Consider the following 21,245-nt stretch of genomic DNA (forward strand, 5'->3'; position numbering starts at 1 on the left):
CAGGCTCTACTATGTAGTTATACTCCTTGTGTAGAGTACCTTCCTTTACACTTTTAACTGCATGTGAATGGGATTGTATTTTGAAACACTTTCTTTTATGAGCCCTGCTATTGTGCAGAAAAATGTCGCTTATGACAAATGATCAGTCATTGTTATTATCAACACTAGTGTTCCCTCGACTACCCTTAAGAAACCCAGTTTAGGATCCTGTGCTCAACAACAAGATGGACCCAAAAGCCCATAGATCCATGAGACACAGTTATTCATCTGGACTTTCTAGGCCTGCTTCCAGCTTGAGGCCCCTCACTGCAGTGTCTCCCCTCACTCGTCATATGTGGATGATGCTGTCAAAACATTTCTGTCAAAACTAAAACAGCTGCTCCAACAGATAGAAAACATCTTATTTCCACAGAGTCTTTCATCACTGATCTGACATCTTGTTCGGCAGTGAGAGGGACTCCTTGCACACGTCTCCGTGTTCACCTGGTCTTCTGCGTACAAATATGAAAAGAAACAGATATCACGGTGCGAGCGCCAGGACAGTGAGTGCACGCTACCCTAAGTGCTATCTTGGCTTTGGAAATTGTGGTTTAGGAGGATTATTTGGACAGAAAGAGGGAGTGAGAAAGAGACAGACAGGGGCATACAGAAAAAACACACACACACACGAGCCAGAGACATTAACTGCGAGTTGTCCACTGAAATACATGTATATTGAGTTCCTTTGTTGTAATGGATGATGGGGCAAGATTTAAAAGGTGGTCAAAATTAGCCGAAAGAATGAAAAGCATGTCTCCGAATCACTTTGATCTCTTCAAAATGCTTTATTGGCAACTGGTGGGAATTCAAATTAAACGGTTCATTTTCACCAAAGTGCCCTCAATTGTTTCCTAAGATGATTGATATCTCATTTTGGAACAAATCTTATTAATATTATCTCCTCCTCGCGGTTTTTCGTTCAGCTCGAGTAGCTCAGAATGTCTCAATTTTCATTCTCCAAAATGTCAACAAGCAGCCAGGAAGATGTGTACTTTGTCCTCCGTCCACTCTGTGAAGCAGACCTATAAAACGCCTCTTCCTTTGAAGGTGCTGTGGAACTGAACAGGATGGTCCCCTCCCATTGTACCCATATATTTTTTTAACTCTCTTTAGCAAACAGGGCAGTGTTTGCATGAATTCCTTTTGTATCGTCCTTGTTGGCTTTTCCATACCTGGACACTTCAAGGACTATTATGGCTTTAACAAGAATAGTCACCATGTAGAAAAAAGGGACAATCACTTCTACCTTCAATAAAAAGAAGAATTTGATCAATTGAAACTTAGTGATAGTGTGCATACAGGTTTTGCTTGATGCTTACAAATGATGACATTACTTTACGCTGCCACATGAGGGCGTATTGTTGGTGATGCACTAACAGAACATACAGTTGAAAGAAAAAGTATGTGAACCCTTTGGATTCTCCACACATAGCGTTGTGTGTTCCTTCCAAACAACTCAACTTTGGTTTCATCTGTCCACAGAATATGTTGCCAGTAGTGCTGTGGAACATCCAGGTGCTCTTTTGCAAACTTCAAACGTGCAGCAATGTTTTTTCTGGACAGCATTGTCTTCCTCCGTGGTGTCCTCCCATGAACTCCATTCTTGTTCAGTGTTTTACGTATCGTAGATTCGTCAACAGAGATGTTAGCATGTGCCAGAGATTTCTTCAAGTCTCTAGCTGACACTGACACTCTAGGATTCTTCTTCACCTCATTGAGCATTCTGCGCTGTGCTCTTGCAGTCATCTTTACAGGACGGCCACTCCTAGGGAGAGTAGCAACAATGCTGAACTTTCTCCATTTATAGACTATTTGTCTAAAAGCCTGATGAACATCAAGGCTTTTAGAGATACTTTTGTAACCCTTTCCAGCTTTATGCAAGGCAACAATTCTTAATCGTAGGTCTTCTGAGAGCTCTTCTGTGCGAGGCATGGTTCACATCTGGCAATGCTTCTTAAGAATAGCAAATTCAAAACTGGTGTGTATTTTTTATAGGGCAGGGCAGCTTTAACCAACACCTCCAATCTCGTCTCATTGATTGGACTCCAGGTTGGCTGACTACTCCTGACTCCAATTAGCTCTTGAAGAAGTCTTTAGCCTAGGGGTTCACATACTTTTCCCACCCTGCACTGTGAATGTTTACATGGTGTGTTCAATAAAAACATGAAAACATATAATTGTTTGTGTGGTATTAGTTTAAGCAGACTGTGTTTGTCTATTGTTGTGACTTAGATGAAGATCAGAACACATTTTATGACCAACTTATGCAGAAATCCGGGTCATTCCAAAGGGTTCACATACTTTTTCTTGCAACTGTATGAGCTGGAAAACTACACACTCTTAACTAATTTAATGTAAGCAAGCATGACAATCTGAAACTCCAGTCTTTATCATTTCAAAATCTAAATACGTCTCATACTATCATGTATGATAAAGAAAAGCATGCATATTCACATTTTTGAAATGGAAACTAATGATTTTTTGAACTTTTGGCTCACAAAAAAGACTAAAAAGACATGAATCAATATTCCAAATAGATGCAGTATAGATATCTGTTGATTGGCCAATGAATGAATTGACGGATAAATTCAGCTGTAGTCACTTTTAGTAACTTTATGATCAAGATAAAGGTCAAATAGGATTGTCCTAAAATACTAGATTGTCCTTAAATACTACAGTGTCATGATACGATAAAAAAATATACTTATTTTGGAAAGTGACATTAAGAATAAATATGAAAATTCATTATTGTTGTGGAAATGTTATTCTACATGTGAAATTCATTTAAGTTGTATTTTAGGTGGCCGGGTTGCATAACCGAGCATCAAAGATTGGATCCCACAAAAGGTCTAATATTATTCAGAAGCAGCAAAGAAAAGTGAATGCAAATATTGATGATATTGGAAATAGATTTCTGGACAAAATTCTTAGCATTTACATTTAAATGATTGATGCATTCAAGTGTTATCAAAGCTGGTAAAGGTGCAGCTAGATTTAATTACGATGGGACGCGCGGGCCAGACAGACTCCCCACGGGGTGAGGTGCACCGGGAGAGGCCACTGTCTCCCAGCCTTCCGATGCCACAACAGTCTCACTTTTGGAGACGTGAGTAGCGCGTATCGGACATCCGGAACCCCATCTACCCCCACCCTTTGTGTCTCTGTGTCTCTCTCTCTTTTTCCCAGCCAGTCCTCTATCAGTCCAGGTGGCAGAGCGCACATCGGCCGGGGGATGCAGCCTCTCATCTCCAGCACATGGACAGCGGAGCTCGGAGCTGCCGCAGCGCGCCACGGCTCCACTAGCTGAACAGACCAAGAGAGAAGAGACCACGCTCCGCGAGTTAAACTCCTGGATTCCGGATAAAAAAAGGATTTACTTCTTCCCACTTTTTGCTTCTTATCTCTTCAACCCAGTTGTGTTCAATGCGCAGCCATGTTGATCATCTCGTCCCGCAGTGCGCTGCTGTCCGTCTACTACCCACAGATCTTCCTCATCCTCACCAGCGGTAGCTACCTGTAGGTTTCTCATCATCGCACTTGCTTAATTCAATCACAGGTCGGTTTGATTCGCTGGCAAAAAGTCGTGCATTACGCGAAAATTGGGCAATTACGCACGAGGGTCAGGTTAGATCGTAGATTTTTATTGCAGGTGTTTTATTACGATGAGTTAACATGATGTTTTTACACTTAATACGTTTCATTATAACGTGGTTACGCTGTTCCTGATAGATTTATCAAAAACATTGAAAACCATGTTACTTTTTCACCAAGATTTGGAAAACATTGGTAGGAAATGAGTCTTTCTAATCATTGTATATTCCATAAGAGAATCCCACAAGGATTTAACCCTTAATCTAGCAGTGATGTCACTTTCATTCAATGTTTAATCTACCTGGTTTTTATATGAACATGCAGCTGATGAGATAACCTGCTCTTATAGATTTACACATTACACCAGAAGCACTCTGTCATAGGATCACCTCGTCACACAAGGGCCGTAATTGAAAAGCAGCATGTGGAAAAGAGACATATTGGACTACTTCATGTTCTGCCTATAGGCGCGGGCCTATGTAATGAGCTCTTTCTTATGGCATTAAAAGACCCAGGCCCTCACAAAGGGAATGATTGCTGCACCATACATGCCTCTCATTCATAACAAGGGCAGGTCCTGGAACTTAAAATAGCTGTGGTGGTTCATGTTTTCTGTAACACAGAGAGAGGACAGGAATGAAGTGGATTTGGACCCAAAAGTACCATTGTTCTCTTTTATGTCATTAAAAAGGTCTATTAGATTACATGTGATGTGATCTGGGTAAGGATAAAAGTTGTCATTATGAGGATATCTTTTAGTTTGGGTTGATTACAAAATCAGGGCGGTGGTGGCGAAGTCCATAGGGACTTGGCTTGGCAACTGGAAGGTCACCAGTTCAAGTCCCGGAAAGACCAAGTGCTATCGAAGGTGTCCCTGACCAAGGCACCGTTCCCTACACTGCTCCCCGGGTGCAGTACATAATGGTTCCTAACACTAGGATGGGTCAAATGCAGAGACGTTACATGTTACATAGTACCTTATACTACATAATGACAATAAGTTCAATCTTCTTCAATTATTATTAGGTTTGTTCTTTATGATTTGTTGACTGGCAACCGTCATGTAAATTTGAGCAAAACGTTACTGAGTATTGGGAATTAATCTTATTTCCCCCCCAAAATCATAGCCTGCGCATAGTTCAATCCAAACTGTAGGGCTAAACCACATGAGGGAAATGTGCGATATGTGAAAGCTTTGATGAATATCACATTGACGATACAATTGCGATAAATAACCCGATATTTAAGTGTACATTTTTCGGCCCTGCCGCTTTCAGTTTTGCTTTAATACATAAAACAAGATGAAAAAATTGCTTGTTGGAATACAAAAATTAAAAAACTAATTCCAACATAAGATACACAAAAATTGGAGTTATATCAGAGTTGTACGCGATGTGTTTAAAGCACTAGTTGGCATTTTATTGTGCAGCCCTACCAAAATGTATGTTTTTAGCTACATTTTTATTTTGTGTTTCATGCCGCTCTCATTAATCCCTGTTTCTCTCTGCCAGGGCGCTGTCCTCTGTGGTGGCTCTGGGTGCTAACATCATCTGCAACAAGATACCCGGATTGGCTCCCCGCCAGAGAGCCCTCTGTCAGAGTCGCCCGGACGCCATCATCGTTATCGGAGAAGGCGCCCAACTGGGCATCAATGAGTGCCAGTACCAGTTTCGTTACGGCCGCTGGAACTGCTCGGCCCTGGGAGAGAGGACCGTCTTCGGACAAGAGCTGAGAGTAGGTCAGTCTGTTTGAAAACTCAGCTTTTAAAAATTGTTTTTGAATATATTTATCTCAACATGGGCAAAAGAAAATCTGAAAACTAGGCTGAGGGAGAAGAAGAAAGTTGCTTCGAGTGACCTAAATAAGGTTTTTTCTGACTGTAGGTTTTTTCCGAATTTCTATGCCTTTATTTGAGGTTTTAACAGCCGTGACACTCAACTAAAGTCCTCGGCCATGACAAGTTTCTACGAGACGGTGCAGTTCATGTTCCAGCTTTAAACTCTCAGGGCAACACTGTTTTTGTACTTAAGTTAAACTATAGCTAATAAAATCTCTGCACTGTATATTTATCTCCATTTTTACATTTAGTTAGATCAAACTAAATTTAAACAGTTAGATTTCTGTGCTGGTGCATAAAACATCTTCTCCTTTTGTATAAATCTGTCAAAACGTGTGTCAACGGGTTGGTCCGAATACCAATCTGAGTAGTACGGTCTGATTTTACATTTATTAAAGCTAAAATCGCTGTGCTACGTGAGTGGATGAGCATGGTTCAGCACTGAGAGTAGTTTTTCTCACTTTCCTTGCATTGTCCTCCAACTTCTAAGTGAGAAAAAGCAGCAGCATTGCTCAACATAATGGAATCAAACAGATTTAAGGCTGGGTGGAGAAACACTAAATGAAAGCATTTTTCTTTGGAATACCACATCCAACGATCACAATAAATCTTCTGTCTATTTTAGACACCAAGACAAAAAACTCCAAGGCCTTGCTAGTGTTTCCCAAAGGAGATTCAATCTGTAGCTCATCTGTGTGACATGACTCCGCTTGCAACACATATTGTCAAAGCAAAGCAGTAACAAATGGAGTGTAGACTTCCTTCCTTGTAGTGCCTATCTGGGTGTGTCATCTTCTCAAACAACGCGCAGACGTACACATCTCCCTGCTTTTAGTCGACATTCTTTCACAGTTTCATTTCTCACAGAAGTCCTTTTGCTCCTAAAGTGAACCTCTTCTATGAACTGTGTTTCAGTCCGAAATGTTTTGTTGCGGTCTTGCTGTGGCTTTGGATCCATGTTTAATCTAGCAGCTCTGGGAGCAATCACTTTCTTCTGCACGGGAGACAAGGCAGACAGACGTCTGGATCCCTTTATTTCTTTTGTCAAGAGGAAATGTCTCTTTTCTCTTGTGGTGTGTAAACGAGTTCGGGGTGAAGCTTTGGATCCATATAAAGTCCTTGTGTCCTCCAATGTAGACAAATTAATATTTTCTGGAACACGTAATCTTATCAAATCTGTGTAAAAATACAATTAATTGCTGAGCATGTTAGATTGCCTTTCATCTTCATGGATTCACAGTGAGATTAGTTTCCATTTGCCATCCCGTGTCCATTCTTGCTGTTTAAAATTCCAATTAAAGCCAGAGCTGTACACCCTCTTGAGGCGCATTGTACCAGCCACCACTTCATTTGATTGACCTGCCGGGCCTGTGAACTCATTAGGCATTGGGAAAGACCAGAGAGATTCATACTAACCACTAATTGAAGTCAGCTCCAGCAGCTGGATGGCAACAATGGAGGCCTGCATGCACTGCCGTACAATCAAAACAAATCACAGTGCGAGGAGATGGCTGTTTGGCTATTGCATGCGCCTGATGCCTTGAGAAATGCTCACCATACAATATATCGGAATGGGTCGCGGATTCGGCTTGATGAGAGACGACTTCAGAGTTTGTTATGAGTTAGGGAGCGGGGGAACCGCAGGCCGATGATTCTCTGTGATTGAGTTTGTCAGGTTGGATGGGAGCCATTAGAATCGCCTCTACCAGAGACGCCATGCATTAATACTCACTGGGCTGTTGAGAACGGAGGCCCAGCATTATCCTGATTGGAGACGGAGAATATCCCGTTACCAATTGTAGTGCCAATAAATTCATTCCCACCCCCCATGCCATAAACATAAATGTGTTTATTCTGAAGTTCAAATGGTGACAACAACTTGGAAATGGGCACATCTCAGTCAAGTCTGGCCACAGATTATTTCAACACAGCCGTATCATTTCCTGTATTAATGTGGACCGCCTAAGAAGAACACAGAGTGACACTTAAGCCGCGTGAGAAATCCCATTGATGAAAAACATTGAGACACAGCAATTTCATAGAAGAGCAGATCTAGAAAAAAGCTCCTCCGGTCAGCCAGTAGATGTCACTTGTGTTGTTTATCATACTGAGAACTGTAACGGTGATATATAAAATAATTTGTGGAGATCTTCAACATGTGATATTTAGCCCTTTAAATCTGCAGCATAGAGTACATTTTAAATTAAGGGTGGCTTAAGTGTAATATTTGACATTTGAATAAATATATGTTCAGGGCCACTGTGAAATGTTTTCACTATAATTTTACTCCAAAAGGGATTTGTCTCTTAATCAGATATGTCTTCTGAAGTGGGCGACTACATTTCCTTAGAGGGCTAGTGGGTAGGTGTCAGATTGCAATTGGGCTGATAAATGCATTATTTGAATATGTTTTATGAAGGGTAAGGGAGAGACATGACATGCAGGATGTGTACAGCTGTACATCTTACACTCCTATTAGTTTTGCTGCACATGTTTAGGCGGGAAAAATGTAACCCTAACTTCTTTGTTCCTTTAGTTTGGTGTGCACGTAGTTCCAAAAAGGCCTTTTAAAAACAGAAGATCTGAGGTTTGATACAAGTTTAACTTCACAAATGTTACTCTTTATTTTCCCTTTAAGAAACCTAGTAGTGTTTTTCATTTACCCCCAACAGTAAATTCCCACTTCTTTAAAACACATCACTCCCAGTTTGTAACGCAGGCTATCAGCTAAAAATCCTCTCGAGACCCAGTTGAAGTTGTTTAAAGAGATTTTTTGAATAGCTTTCATGGACTAAATCATACTTGTCATGAAAACTAAGCTACAAATCCAGTGTAAAATTGGTGCATTGCTCCTTTCATTCTCACACATTCCTTCACTAATGAAAAACCTACTGAATATAAATGACAGTTCTTGTGTTCTTCTCGGCCTCAAATTCATCGACTTTCTGCTCTTTTTTTCTTCAGGCAGCAGGGAGGCAGCATTCACATACGCCATCACCGCAGCCGGAGTTGCCCACGCGGTAACTACGGCTTGTAGCCAAGGCAACCTGAGCCAGTGCGGCTGCGATCGCGAGAAGCAGGGCTACCACGACCGAGAGGAGGGCTGGAAGTGGGGGGGCTGCTCTGCCGATGTGAAGTACGGGGTGGAGTTCTCGCGGCGCTTTGTAGACGCTCGTGAGATCAAGAAAAACGCCCGGCGGCTGATGAACCTGCACAACAACGAGGCAGGGCGAAAGGTAATGCACAAGCAGGAAATGAATACATCCAATAAATATATACTTAAAGATAACACCAGCAGATAAACACTCTTAAACTGCATTTCAGTATTTGTTTTAATACTAATACACCATGGTATGTTTTGTAATAAACATGTTTAATATTGTAGTACAATGTGCATAATTTTATCTTTTAATCTATTCAATGTTTATTTAAAGATCTTCTGTCTATTCATTTTTTGCTTAATGAATTCTTACTCTCTTTTGTTATGTTTTTTAATAATTAACTTTAATTTAATTCTAAAATTGAATTAAAACAGTCATGAGACTCAGTTTCACCCAGGATAATAATATTGCAAATTCTGATTCTGATCGGAAAACATTATACAACACCATATTCCAGTTAAAGTACAATTATAAAATACGATAAAAGCGTCAGCTAAATGTAATGTAATGTGAGGATAGCTATTAAGTGTGAAATCCTTAAGCAAGCATATATTGTCCATGACTTGTGTTTTTATATCAGTAACTATATTTCAGCCCAAAACTGATTAAAAAAAGCTCCTGTACACTAAACTTGGACAGAAATGCAAAACTTGGCCGATGCATTTTCCAAGATGGAGCTGTGCCACAAAATTAGGACGCATTAAGTGAGGAAATCGAATATTATTGCAAGTTTCTCTCGTTTCCTTTCATAGTGGCAGTAGCAAAGAGCGTGCTTCTGCAACACCGCAAGAGCCACCTCCCCTAGAATGTGAAAAAGGGGAAGACTGCGACATTGATTTAAAAAGTGGTCTACAAAAGTGAATACATTAAGAGGAGCTTAGTATAACTTATAATGATAATGTGAATATTTTTTGCTATAAAAACGAGCTTCTTCACAAGGGCAAACAGTCACCTGTCAATTTTGTCATATGAAAATATTTTTGGCATTGTAATAAAAATCTGGCTCAAACCGCAGTGCAATTCTATACGTATATGGTTTGCACAACAGCTCCGGTCACTTTTCTCCGGCCTGTCAGGCCATTATGTGGTCTGAAGAAAGGTAAAGATAATTAGAGACTACAGTCTGAGTTATTTTCCCCAGGTTTTCGACATAAAGTTGGCATTCAGGAGTGCTGAGTGTTGAAAAGCCCAGCTGACCAAGAGAGATGGATTTGGAGGCTATCCGATTGCTATTAGCCATTTCAAATTAAATTGTGTTTTACTACTTATTTTATAGCTCTTCTTAACTATCTCTTTGAATTCACACAGCTAATTTCTGCTCTCTATGTGATCAGATGCTAGAGGAGAGGATGAAGCTGGAGTGTAAGTGTCACGGCGTGTCCGGTTCCTGCACCACCAAGACCTGCTGGATCACCCTGCCCATGTTCAGAGAGCTGGGTCACCTGCTGAAGGAGCGCTACAGCGGGGCCGTTCAGGTGGAGCCGGTCCGGGCCTCTCGACTCCGACAACCCTCCTTCCTGCGACTCAAAGAGGCTCGGGGCTACCAGAAGCCCACGGACACGGACCTGGTGTACCTGGAGCGTTCGCCCAACTACTGCGAGGAGGACAAGGTCACGGGAAGCACGGGAACGCGGGGACGACTGTGCAACGGCACCTCCACCCACACGGACGGTTGTAACATGATGTGCTGCGGCCGGGGGCACGACACGCACAGCTACACCCGCATCTGGCAGTGCAACTGCAAGTTCCACTGGTGCTGCTTCGTCAAGTGCAACACATGCAGCGAGAAATCAGAAGTGTTCACCTGCAAGTAGGGGAGGAGGAAGAGGGGGAAGAGGCTGGGGGAAACGGACAGTGGTGGAAAGTAAGAAGGTGGAATTTGAAGTGAAGGACTTGGAAGTATTTATTCAACAATTTGCACATTTTTACATCCTATTCTGGGATTCTTTAAAGAAAGAACCAACAGACATGGAGTTTTGGAAAAAGAGACATGGTCGATTTAAAAAAACGTTCCTTTTTCTGCGCTCTGGTACAAAACTGTGACATGATGCAAACGTGTTGCAGGCTAAAGGATTTGATGGTCTCCCTTTTGCCTCTAGACGACATCTTGCAAAGATGTAGCATACAGTTCTCAAACGCGAGAGGAAACACAACAAAAACTATTGTTGGATCTTGAAAATACTTTTGCTAACTGGAAATGCTACGGCGCTTCAGACTGCCATGAAGACAGGATTCTGAGGAAGTAAAAAAAAAAAAAAAGATGGCAGTGGAATACTTTTAACTGTACGCTCACACTGTATTCTGTTTGAACACTGAAAATAAAACAAATTATTTATGTAAAAATATCTTTCAAAACTAGCCTTAAAGGATGGATAGCAGACAAAATGGCTTTTAACTTTTTTCCTCTTTTATGATCGTAAATTGCGACTGATAAGGAGTCGCAGTTATCCATTATCAGTTGTCAGTGGCGTACTCCGCTATAGATTAGTCGTTTTTCTTTTTGCACTCACGGTTATTTCTTTCCCTTTTTCATCAGTTATGAGTCGTGCTGTTGAGCGCTGCGCCGACATCTCTCTCACGGACAAATTCCCCTCCGAACCCAGGCCCCTTTTGTTACGCCAGGAGACAAAGAGGCAGAAAATACCCCCAACTATTTTAAGCATCCAACTTTGAACAGTTTGAATGGCTCTTTCCATTCTGACCGTGCTCATTGTTTTGTTTTCGGAGGGCCCTTGACTTCTGAAAAAATCGTGTAAGCCTCATTGGAACTCCATAGAGGTGCAATCATGTCCAGATACATCCAACGTTCCCATGATCGGCAGAGACGTGGAATTCCACATGATGCTTACACAGGGCCTCGCAGCGCGGTTTAGGCCTGCCTGGGTGGATGGCATGTGCCTTAACCACACAGAAGGGGGTATGAGAGGATCAAAAGGCCTTTAAAGCTATTTTTGGACAGCACCCTTAATGTATTCAGAAATGTTTATTTAGGCTTTATATAACTTACAAAATAATTTGAAGAGTATATTTTTATATGAGGAACATGGCACTTTATGTCATTTATAGATGGAAAAGACAGTCACTATTTACAAATGTTTTCTAATGTCGATGGTATAAATTATTTGGAATTTATGTTTTTGATCAAAGTTCCTGAAGTGTAAATACTCCACGTGTTTTATCAAAGTAGCCCAGGTTGTCCTTCTCCATTACGATCCTTCACAATTCAGCATAGCTCATTAGTCTTTGATTAAATTGCGAGTAGATAATACATTGGATGTGTCAGCTTTAGATCGGAGAGATTTCTGTGTTTCCTGTTGTCTTCATGGTCCTTTCAGTAACTAGGAAGACCTTGTTGCTTCCTAATAACTTCAAATACAACTTACGTTTTTTTGTTCTCAAAGTCTGCATCACTTACAAACATGGACCGTTGTATTTCTTCTTTTTTACCAATAAAATTTGAGCATCCTTTTAACGCCTCCAGAGTTTTTATATCTCCTAAAAATCATTCCCCAATAGAAGCGGTTTCTCACACAATACTTTATTAAGCATTATATCAACACATGATTTGACCCAGACACAAAGCATTCACCCTGACAATTGTTTTACCGAACCAGAAGGCACATTGTAGTCGAGCCCTGTGGTATAAAACGCTGATATGGGAAACACAAGAACTTGTAGTCTTGACTGATGTGGTACTAATGTGTCAGGAGGTGAACAGGCGGCCGCGACCATGCCACCTCATTGAGCCCGGTTGACTCTTTCCTGTGGGGCTGAAAAGCATTGCAGCCAGCCAGCGGAGCGCGAGTAACAGCTGTTTTGTTAGCCGTCTGAAATCCTGGGGACCGGAACCGCGTAAGCTCCCTTCACTATGCCCGTGGATTGAGGGGCGAGTCGAGCCGATTGTTTCAATACATTTTGTCATTAAAAATCAGAGGCAGAGCAAACAAGGTGGAGCAGGGCGTGAGCAGCCCAGTAAATCGCTGCATTGTTGAGGTGTCAGGACAGTTCAGCTTATCCAGCAGCCGCGAGGAGCAGGGAGGGATGTCATCCTGCACACTAAAGCCTCTGGTGTGATTCTCTCACTCGCTCATTAAATCACTTTCAGCAAGCTCTCACCTACCAGAATCTGTTTCTTATCAAAAGAAAAAAAGCACACACTCACGCAAACACAGCTACGGCTAAAAAGGAAGCAGGGTATTCAGTAAATCTCTGAAATAATCTATGTTGTCTAACTCAATTATAGCCAACTCAGCGTGAAATGAGGCAGTAAAGAATGTTGAGAGTTTAAGTATGGTTAATAATTTATGATGCATGCCATAAACTGTAATCTCTTATGTATGATGTAGTAGTAGTAGGATGGGAAAATAGTAGGAATAAGAGGAGGAATAGGATGAACTTCACTGAGAGTATAAGACTTCAAGAAGAGATGCAGTGAAAGCCCATGATGTAGTATGAGCATTGGTCTAAAACGAACAAATGTGCATAGCATCAGTTGTAATTAGTATTACATTCAGGTCCTTAGATTAAAATATGGATATCATGCTTGTTTAAAGGAATAGTTTTAAGAGCTTTGAATGTCTCTCTGGCAACGACACCAGCGTTTCAAGGAAGTAAGGCGCTGAGGAGGCTGATTACATCATGTTTTGGTCTTTCTCTGTTACTGCAGAAGTCACTATGGGGATGGGATTAAACCCAAACCCCTGCTGGTAACATGGGTGTCTGTGAAGAGGGAAAGGCCCCGGACACTGCGGTGCCCTTTGTCTTTGGATTAAAGCACAGAGCATCGCCGTGCCAAAAAGGTACCAGCATGAGCTCGCCTCTCCCTAACTCTTCATTTCCCAGACTTAGATGAAGACAAAGCAGGAGCTCCCGAAGTCTTGACCTTTTCTTTATACCAGCGGGACCCCATGGACCTTTTGTTTATCAAGAATACCATAAGCCCCTATGTGGGCGTTAGTGCAAAGCATTAGTGAGGTAGGAAAGTCATGTATACATACCTCTCTGATAGAAACAACTAATTATAGAGCGTTTTTCTTCCTAGTCTATCGGCAGTGTGGCTGTCAGTTACTCTGGACAGGCACAGTATACGAGTTTAGTAATGTAGTTCACCCACAGATAAGGCTTAAATATTAGTAACTCTAAGCGTATATGTGTTAACATGTACTTTTTTTCCATTCTAAACAAATACTTGGAACCTGCTTGCGGGTGGAATGCCTCATCTCTCTGGGTTGATCTTCAAAGCTTTTCAAGAGTCTTTCCTCACAGTTTTGAGCAGCAAGCCTCCGTCTCGCTGCTCCACCTCGAAGCCCAACTCCTTGAGTGCGGAGTAGTCGGTGGTGCCACGGCGCTCCAGAGCCGCCACCTGCTCCTGATTCTTCTTGTTGTGTTCTAGGAGGTTCCTGACGGCAAAGATGGCCCACTGGCTGATAACTGGAGGCAATCGGTTAAGGGCAGTTACGTCGATAGTAAGGAAAGGAGCACAATGTAGTTCTTTCAGGGATTTTTCAACATGATTTTAAGGCATATTTTCCAGCACTTGTTTTCCCGAATAAAAAACATTAAATGGTGTTATTTTAAAAACGTAATAGCTAATTGTTATTGAGTCTAAGACGTTTGTAAGCTTGAAATACAATGCATAAACTCCACGTTTGTCAGGTTTCGGTTTTCTTTTGGCACCGATTTCATGAAGACATGCATACGTGATCGAACATACAAATTCAATACAATGGTAGATAAGTTGACACTGCTACATGCAACCAAACCTTTTCTATGTCAAACTCCCGAGTGCCTGGTACTTGCCTCATGATGCTGAGCATGCAGAAAGCCCAACAAACGAGTTTTGCAGACGAGTTGTATTTTGAGATATAAAACATTCTCAGCTCACCCCCATCAGGTTTCCCGCATAATTCTATATTTGTTTCTTTCAATATATTTTGTTTTGGAGAGAAACTGATGTGGACACTGCCATGAATAAGGTGGATTGTTTCTGTAGCTTTAAAGTATTTGACTGTGAAAACACTCCAAATGCAAAGCTCAAACAGCCATGATAAGGATAGCAATACATAAGATAAGCTTGTACATAAAAAGAGATGTATTTCTAGACTGTTAACCAATATGAATAAAAGGATACATGGGTTGTTGCTGTCTATGTTGCAGTTGTCCAAGATGAGGGGGATGCCTTCCAGTTCACTCACCTGAGGAAACAAGCACAGGAAGGTTTAAAAGAATGGACTGGTAAACAAGGGTTTGGCATCACTGAACATTTTCCTAATCTTACAATAAAATACCAGTTCTGGAAAAATGTTTATGTTGACAAATTCCTTAGCTCAATAAATGCTTATTTCACAGTGTTTTTTCAGAGTACCCGTATATTATATATTCATGCACCAGGGCATACGGTATTGATTGTCTTAATGAATCATACTTGCAATGATAGTAAACGAAAAGATCGATGAAAAACTTCAAATGTGTATAATGTAAGTTTGGACAGTCTCTTAGTTTTTCAAATAGGTGAGATTGTAAAATGAAGGCCACCAATTTGTATTTCTTGCCACCAAACAACTAGTATGCCAATGGTTTGTATCGTATGAAAAAACATACAGTAGATGTACTAGCACAAGGAGAGTACAAATCAATTAAAAAAGGCAAGCCATGTATTGAACCTAAGTGTTCTTAGCAGAGCCTCATTACCTCCGCTAGTGCAGCAGTGTGTTTGTGGGTAAGGCCGTTACAACAGGGAGATCTGCTCTGCATCTTAAGTCTGAGTCTTTAGGCTTTATTACTGTCTTTGCTTGCTGTTGCATTGTGGTTACACTCCAAACACACTGCTGGGAGCTCCACAACGAGACCAAGTGCTGAGTTAAGAAAACGGAAATGTCATTTAAACTGTCAAAGAAACAAAGTCACTGGCTACTACGAGCACCCAGGTCTGATTTTCCACTTTCAAAATAATTGTCTGAGGCTGCTGACACTACGTCCAAACCCGTAAAAGGGGTGAATAAAAAGCGACTGGAGCCCGAATCCAGCGCTTTGCTTCTTAAATTACAATCTCTCCCAAAGGTGAACAGAATGACATTTGGTTTACTGGAAGAGTTCTCAGTGAAAACAGATATGGGGTGATTTCAGACCACTGACAGACCACAGATCAGCATCCATACATATTATAGAGAGGCCAAATGAGGGTGGCCATCCCACAAGCATTCCACAGATCTGTTTCTATTAAGTCGAACTGAGTCTACGATGTGCCACAGATAGGGGCCAACTCCTCCCCGCCCGCGTTATTATCTATCTGCGCTTTATGTTAATGGCAGGATGCTGACAGATGGAGGTGGAGGGAAACTGATAAAATTACCAAAGCGAGGGAGGAAGTGTTTCACATTTCGGTGAAAAACCAAGTTGTGTTGAAAGAACTCGTAAGCTCGCAGTCACAGGAACACAAAGCCGCATGCTTCATTAGACCGGACACTTATTGTATTTGTCATTGTTAATAAGGAGATGATGTGGTTTCTGGCTCATTACCAGAACCCTAAACATGCTAATTTAGTGTAGAGATAGTCAAAGCAAGACCAAGAGGGCCTCTAGCTTTCTTCTTGACCCATGACCCCATTGTGTTAAACTGACCAAAAGCTCCCAGACCCAAGAGAACAAAAATCTAATAACAATCTCATTCAATGCTGTTTTCTTTCTAAATTCCTCACTTTCTCCAGACCGTAGCTTTTTGAGGTCAAATGTTACAATGGAAGTCATTTTGAAATGGCAAATATCATTACAGGATATTATATAAAAAATATCAAGGCAAGATGTAGCATCAGATAAACTCCAAGGTTTTTGGGTATAATTTAAGATTAATACAAAGTCTGCCATTAGTTATAACGAGGCTTTGGTTTGAAACCAGTCAATCCAACTCTCTTGTGGACTTACCACCTGCTTAAAAGGGAGTCTGTCTGCTTCCCAGCTACATTTGGTGAGATTTGATTGTGAAATGAAAATGACCAACCACAGTACTTTTTGATAAAAAATATGAGTCATGTTTTAAAATGAATCTAAAAGCTAAACTACTATAGAGTTGAGTTTGCTGATTATTATTTGTAAAGGAGGGGATCTCACAAGTGACTTGTGTAAGCCATCTGGAGGAAAAACGCTTATATATTTATGCAAAAATAAGTGCTTGATATTCCCTGATTTGACCTGCAGTCGGTCTCTGGATTTGACCTCTGTGAAGGTTCACGTAACGCTGATTTAGAATAACATCATCCAAACTGACCAATGAGCTACAGGTTTGTCTGTAAAAAGATAGTCTTGGAAACAAACTTAACCAGAACTAAAAAGGAAGCGATTCGTTTTTGTGAAAGCACATATTTCTGTTTTGTCATCAGTCAGTTTCAAACCTTGTTCTGGTTGTCTGTGTTGCTGTAACAGAGGTTTCCTATCAGCCTGATGAGGTGGGCCTTGAAGCTGATGACTGGAGAATGGGAGGAGGGGTCTCCATCTCCACCGAGGGAGGAGAAGTTCTGAGCAGCGCTGAAAACATTCTTACTAGCCTTCCCTATAGTATGCACCTGCTTCAGGAGCTCTGCAGAGAAAAAATAAAGAAAACACAGAGTTCAGGGATGCAGAAAAAGACAGTAATTCATTAAATTAAGTGCCAAAAAAAATGTATTTGTGTAAACTCGTTTGTAGTTGAACTTGTTGTGTTTTGATAGCTTTCTAACATAACCGAGGGCTGTGTTCAGGAATCTTGTTTGGTTTTCTGTGGGTGATTTCACGGGGATCTGAATCTTTCACCATTTCAGGGAGTGCATATGGTGTACAGATTTGTACCATTTAAAAACCAGCAATTAACCCTAAACCTCCAGTGACAGACGCGGTCAGAGAGCTTGTGTGAGTGTTTGTTTAAATTTACCAACAGTTGTTACTAGAAGGTCGGGATGTTCCTGGAGGAACTTGAACTGCTTGTGGTCCGAGGTCATCTCACACAGCACATCCAGCAGACTGATCACTATCATCGCCTCCTGCAGGACCTACAGGGGATCGCAAGCAGGATGTTGGTCACATGGGGAAAGGATGTTGGATTTGATATAACGTTAGGGAAGGGCCTTGTCAGTTAGAAATGCAAAAACAGTTCCACATGCCACACACTCTTCATATACATCAGTCAAATGTACTATGTGTACCTCATCACTGGAGGCAGAGCCAGTTGCGAGCGTCAGCACGGCCCCACAACCTTTCACAAAGGAAGTGGCCACGAAGCGAGCCACATCGGGGGGGATGCCACACTCCTCTGAGTCCTCCTCTTGTAGCTGAGCGAAGAGCAGCTCTAATAGAGTAAGTCTGGAAAAATAAACACACACACAGTAGTTTAAATGGCATTTAATCCGTTTATTCAGCTCAGGTTTAATGTTATCCAACTAAGTGAAAATAAACAGAAACAAAAGTATAATTGCAAGAAGTGCACTCATACAACTTCTTAAAACTAAACTCAAAACAAAGTGAAAACTCAAAATCAGGATATAAAAGTTAAAGGGGGCAGTGTTTGTTCTTAAATCACTTTCTGTGTAACATAAGAGGTCTATAGTTATATGCATTATCTTGGCCTACATTAAAAGCAAAGTACCTTTCATGGTGAGACATCCCAGAGTACATGCTCTCCACCAGAGCTGAAGACTTGAGGAAAAACTGGGTAGCGATGAGAACCCTGTCAATTTGTGAGAAAAAAATATATAATGTTTACCAACAAATCGAAGATGACAGTTTGTCATTCCTTGATATGATTGACAGCTAAAAAAAAGCATTGTTCTACACACTGAAACAGACACACACTCTTACGTCCAGTCCAGGTCAGGATGGGTCCTGCAGAGCTCCATCACCCTGAGTGCCAGCTGGATGTTCTGCAGATCAGACAGCTCCTCCACCTTGGCTTCATCCAGACATGTGTGGAGCACCATGGAGGCGTAGTTTACCGTCTTCTCATCGCCAACACTGAGCAGCTGCCTGTTCACACATGATTGGGTGGACTTTATCTGAGGAGCAATGCTTTCCAAATAAAAATACTGATACAGGTGTGCATTAGTGTTAAAATGTGGTTTCAAATCAACCCAATTGTTGTGTTGTAGAGACAGAGAGATGTGGATAATATAGATAATGAAGTTAAAAACTAGTTTGTTAGCCCAATGAGACCCCACAAAAGGTTTTCTGTGAAATTATGATCAATAAACATAATGGAGCTGCACAAAATAGAACAAAATTACCTATTCTGTGGTTTTGACTAATATTGCAACAGCAATAATATTCCCAATATAATGGAGAATGATAATTTTCAAACTTGTTATCCTTGAAAGATATATTAAAATGAGGACGGGTACAAAACAAGAATTTTGGATTAAAGGTAGGGTAGGTAATTCACTTCAGAAACACTTTTATATATTCCATGGAATGCTCTTAAAATCCTGATAGCAATGAATAAATTAAATGCTTTGACAATAAATATATACAAATATTTCATCTGTGGAAGCCGTAGCGCTGTAAAAAGCACGACCAGTTATAACTGGATGGCCTACCTGCCTGTCAGCCTTCCATCTCGTGTACAAACTTATCTCATGCCCTCATTGGTCATGTGCGCGTTCGTGTGTGTTGGAGGAGGGGCTCTGTGAGGAAGTCTGAAGGAAGGGGCAGATTTTTTTCGGTTGTGTACTTTCAAATTCTAGCGCACTCGAGCTGGTTTCTCCATTCTTACCTACCCTACCTTTAAGTCTGTAAAATACTGTTTGTGAGACTTGTGCCAACTGTGATAAGGATATTGCACTTGTCCATTTTGAGATGTCATAACATGTTGATTAACTGTGCAGCCCTAAAACATAGTATGAGTTATAACTATATGATGTACTAGTGATGCTTACTGTTTAAAATGCATAAGTGCAAGTGTGGCACTTACATGAGGAGATTTGGGAAGCTCAGCCGCCAGATGTCATCTTTACACATTTGGTTTCCAACCGACAAGTTACCGAGGAACTGGATCCCACAACGAAGCGCTAAGCCATAGAGGACGATTAATAAATATGTTCAGTATCAAAAAGTTTGCCAAAATAAATCGAATGCTTTTATTACAATTGACTGATTTTAGACTTACGTTCAAATATGCCATCTCTACTCGCCGAATGTCTGGTCTGAAGGAAGTCTAGCAGTTTAAGGGACACATCGATGAAGCCAAGCTCCCTAGAGGAAAAAGAAAAGTACATATATCTTGTAAGAAGAGTGGCAAAATAGCATGAAGACACAGTGAACAGCATTGTGGCAATTTAGCAAGTTGAAATGACTGTTGAGACCATGTCCAAGTGCTGTTGAAACAACCATGTTATGTGCATATACAATATATACGTCTCATATTATCCATGAACTGATGCTCTTACCTGAGCAGACTCTGGTTGCGGTCGCTTTCGACACAGGTGTTCCTCTGAGCCCTGAAGCACTCGGTGGTCAGCTGAAGCTGCAGGGCGACAGACTGCAGGTCCTGATCGTCACAGCTGACAGCATGGAGCTCATCGCACAGTCTGGATAAAACCTGTAGAAGACTGGACAACACCTCCTCCTTCACAGCATCTCTGGGGGAGGAAAGTCGAGGTGGGGAAAGTGAGAGATGGTAAATGTAATGCAGTGGAACCCCAGCCTGGGGATTATATAACAGAAATAAGGAGTGAAATGTTGAATGAATCAGTATATGTTTATAGCAAAGTGAGTTATCACTTACAAGGAATTTGCCTTAATGTTAGGAGCATACAATTAATGTATTAAGAGGAAATATAAGCAAAGTAATGCAAAGGGAATTACATAAATAGAGAATAGATCAATGACAACATATTCGGTTTTTTGTTTAGTGCAATGAATTTAGGTTAGTGCAATGAATGTATCACTATTCTCTGCAGGGATTTAATTGGCCTAACAGGTGTAAGTAATATAATAGATTACTTTTTTCCCCTTGTCATATGAATTAGTAATTAGTTACACCTGTGCTAATCCTGCAATGACAACTCAAAATATCTGAATCCACAGAAAGCTTTGACTGTCGTCTTTCTAAGTAGCAGCTGAAATGCATACGTCAGTATAAAGAAGAAATGTGACATTTCTCTGTTCATTAACAGAAAAAAATAGACTTAACGGGCCTGAAATAGCATCCAATAATACGCCGGAAGTTAAATGTAATAGTAGCGTTTAGGTAGCCGACACACCAAACTAGCTTCGTCGGTAAGCTACTAACACCCTCAGTATCCTTTTAAAAAGCATTAAATTACTTTGTCCGCACCTGTATTCCTTGTCACGTAACGCGGTGGTGAATGTTTTTAAAACCTGCAAGTGTTCAGGGCAGTGTTCTTCCTTCAAAATGCCAGCAATAGACGCTGAGATGTCCATGTTGTCGGTAGTAGCTGCCATGTTTGCCTGCTAATGGGCGGGACATCCGGTTAGATGTCTCACACGCTATTGGTTCAATCAAGGAAAAAGGCGGAGTCAGAGCATGTGCTGCTGTTTTCATACAGTTGTCATGTCACCCGCCTCTGTGGCACATGGTTATGTGTCAGGGCAGAACATACAGTAAGAGACAGAGTATATTTTATTGAGTGAAAGTG

The 21,245-nt window shown here is 41.2% G+C and overlaps 2 protein-coding genes across 2 annotated transcripts; one reads left to right on the plus strand and one right to left on the minus strand.

Annotated features, from left to right (window-relative positions):
- Positions 1-3,230: 3,230 nt before the first annotated feature.
- On the plus strand, positions 3,231-12,096 carry wnt7ba (wingless-type MMTV integration site family, member 7Ba). Its single transcript, XM_034234338.1, has 4 exons — positions 3,231-3,555; positions 5,142-5,368; positions 8,432-8,703; positions 9,963-12,096. Exons 1-4 carry the CDS (start codon positions 3,473-3,475, stop codon positions 10,440-10,442), a joined length of 1,062 nt encoding a protein of 353 aa, XP_034090229.1. The 5' UTR covers positions 3,231-3,472; the 3' UTR covers positions 10,443-12,096.
- Positions 12,097-12,150: 54 nt separating this feature from the next.
- Positions 12,151-21,178, minus strand: atxn10 (ataxin 10). Its single transcript, XM_034234337.1, has 11 exons — positions 20,924-21,178; positions 20,034-20,225; positions 19,754-19,839; positions 19,559-19,655; positions 18,454-18,618; positions 18,242-18,322; positions 17,802-17,958; positions 17,531-17,648; positions 17,016-17,200; positions 14,759-14,822; positions 12,151-14,058 (listed from the first exon to the last, which is right to left on the minus strand). Exons 1-11 carry the CDS (start codon positions 21,049-21,051, stop codon positions 13,874-13,876), a joined length of 1,458 nt encoding a protein of 485 aa, XP_034090228.1. The 5' UTR covers positions 21,052-21,178; the 3' UTR covers positions 12,151-13,873.
- Positions 21,179-21,245: the final 67 nt, after the last annotated feature.

This window comes from Gymnodraco acuticeps, unplaced genomic scaffold, assembly GCF_902827175.1.
Source record: "Gymnodraco acuticeps unplaced genomic scaffold, fGymAcu1.1, whole genome shotgun sequence".
In the NCBI taxonomy this organism is placed as follows: domain Eukaryota; kingdom Metazoa; phylum Chordata; class Actinopteri; order Perciformes; family Bathydraconidae; genus Gymnodraco; species Gymnodraco acuticeps.

Excerpts from the sequence above, each read along its gene's own strand:
- wnt7ba (XM_034234338.1), top strand. The coding sequence starts at position 3,473 with ATGTTGATCATCTCGTCCCGCAGTGCGCTGCTGTCCGTCTACTACCCA. Across the intron at positions 3,556-5,141 it reads CTCACCAGCGGTAGCTACCT|GGCGCTGTCCTCTGTGGTGG; the intron begins GTAGGTTTCTCA and ends TCTCTCTGCCAG. Across the intron at positions 5,369-8,431 it reads CGGACAAGAGCTGAGAGTAG|GCAGCAGGGAGGCAGCATTC; the intron begins GTCAGTCTGTTT and ends TTTTTTCTTCAG.
- atxn10 (XM_034234337.1), bottom strand. The coding sequence starts at position 21,051 with ATGGCAGCTACTACCGACAACATGGACATCTCAGCGTCTATTGCTGGC. Across the intron at positions 18,619-19,558 it reads AGCTTCCCAAATCTCCTCAT|GCAGCTGCTCAGTGTTGGCG; the intron begins GTAAGTGCCACA and ends ATGTGTGAACAG. Across the intron at positions 14,059-14,758 it reads CATAGACAGCAACAACCCAT|TTATCAGCCAGTGGGCCATC; the intron begins GTATCCTTTTAT and ends GATTGCCTCCAG.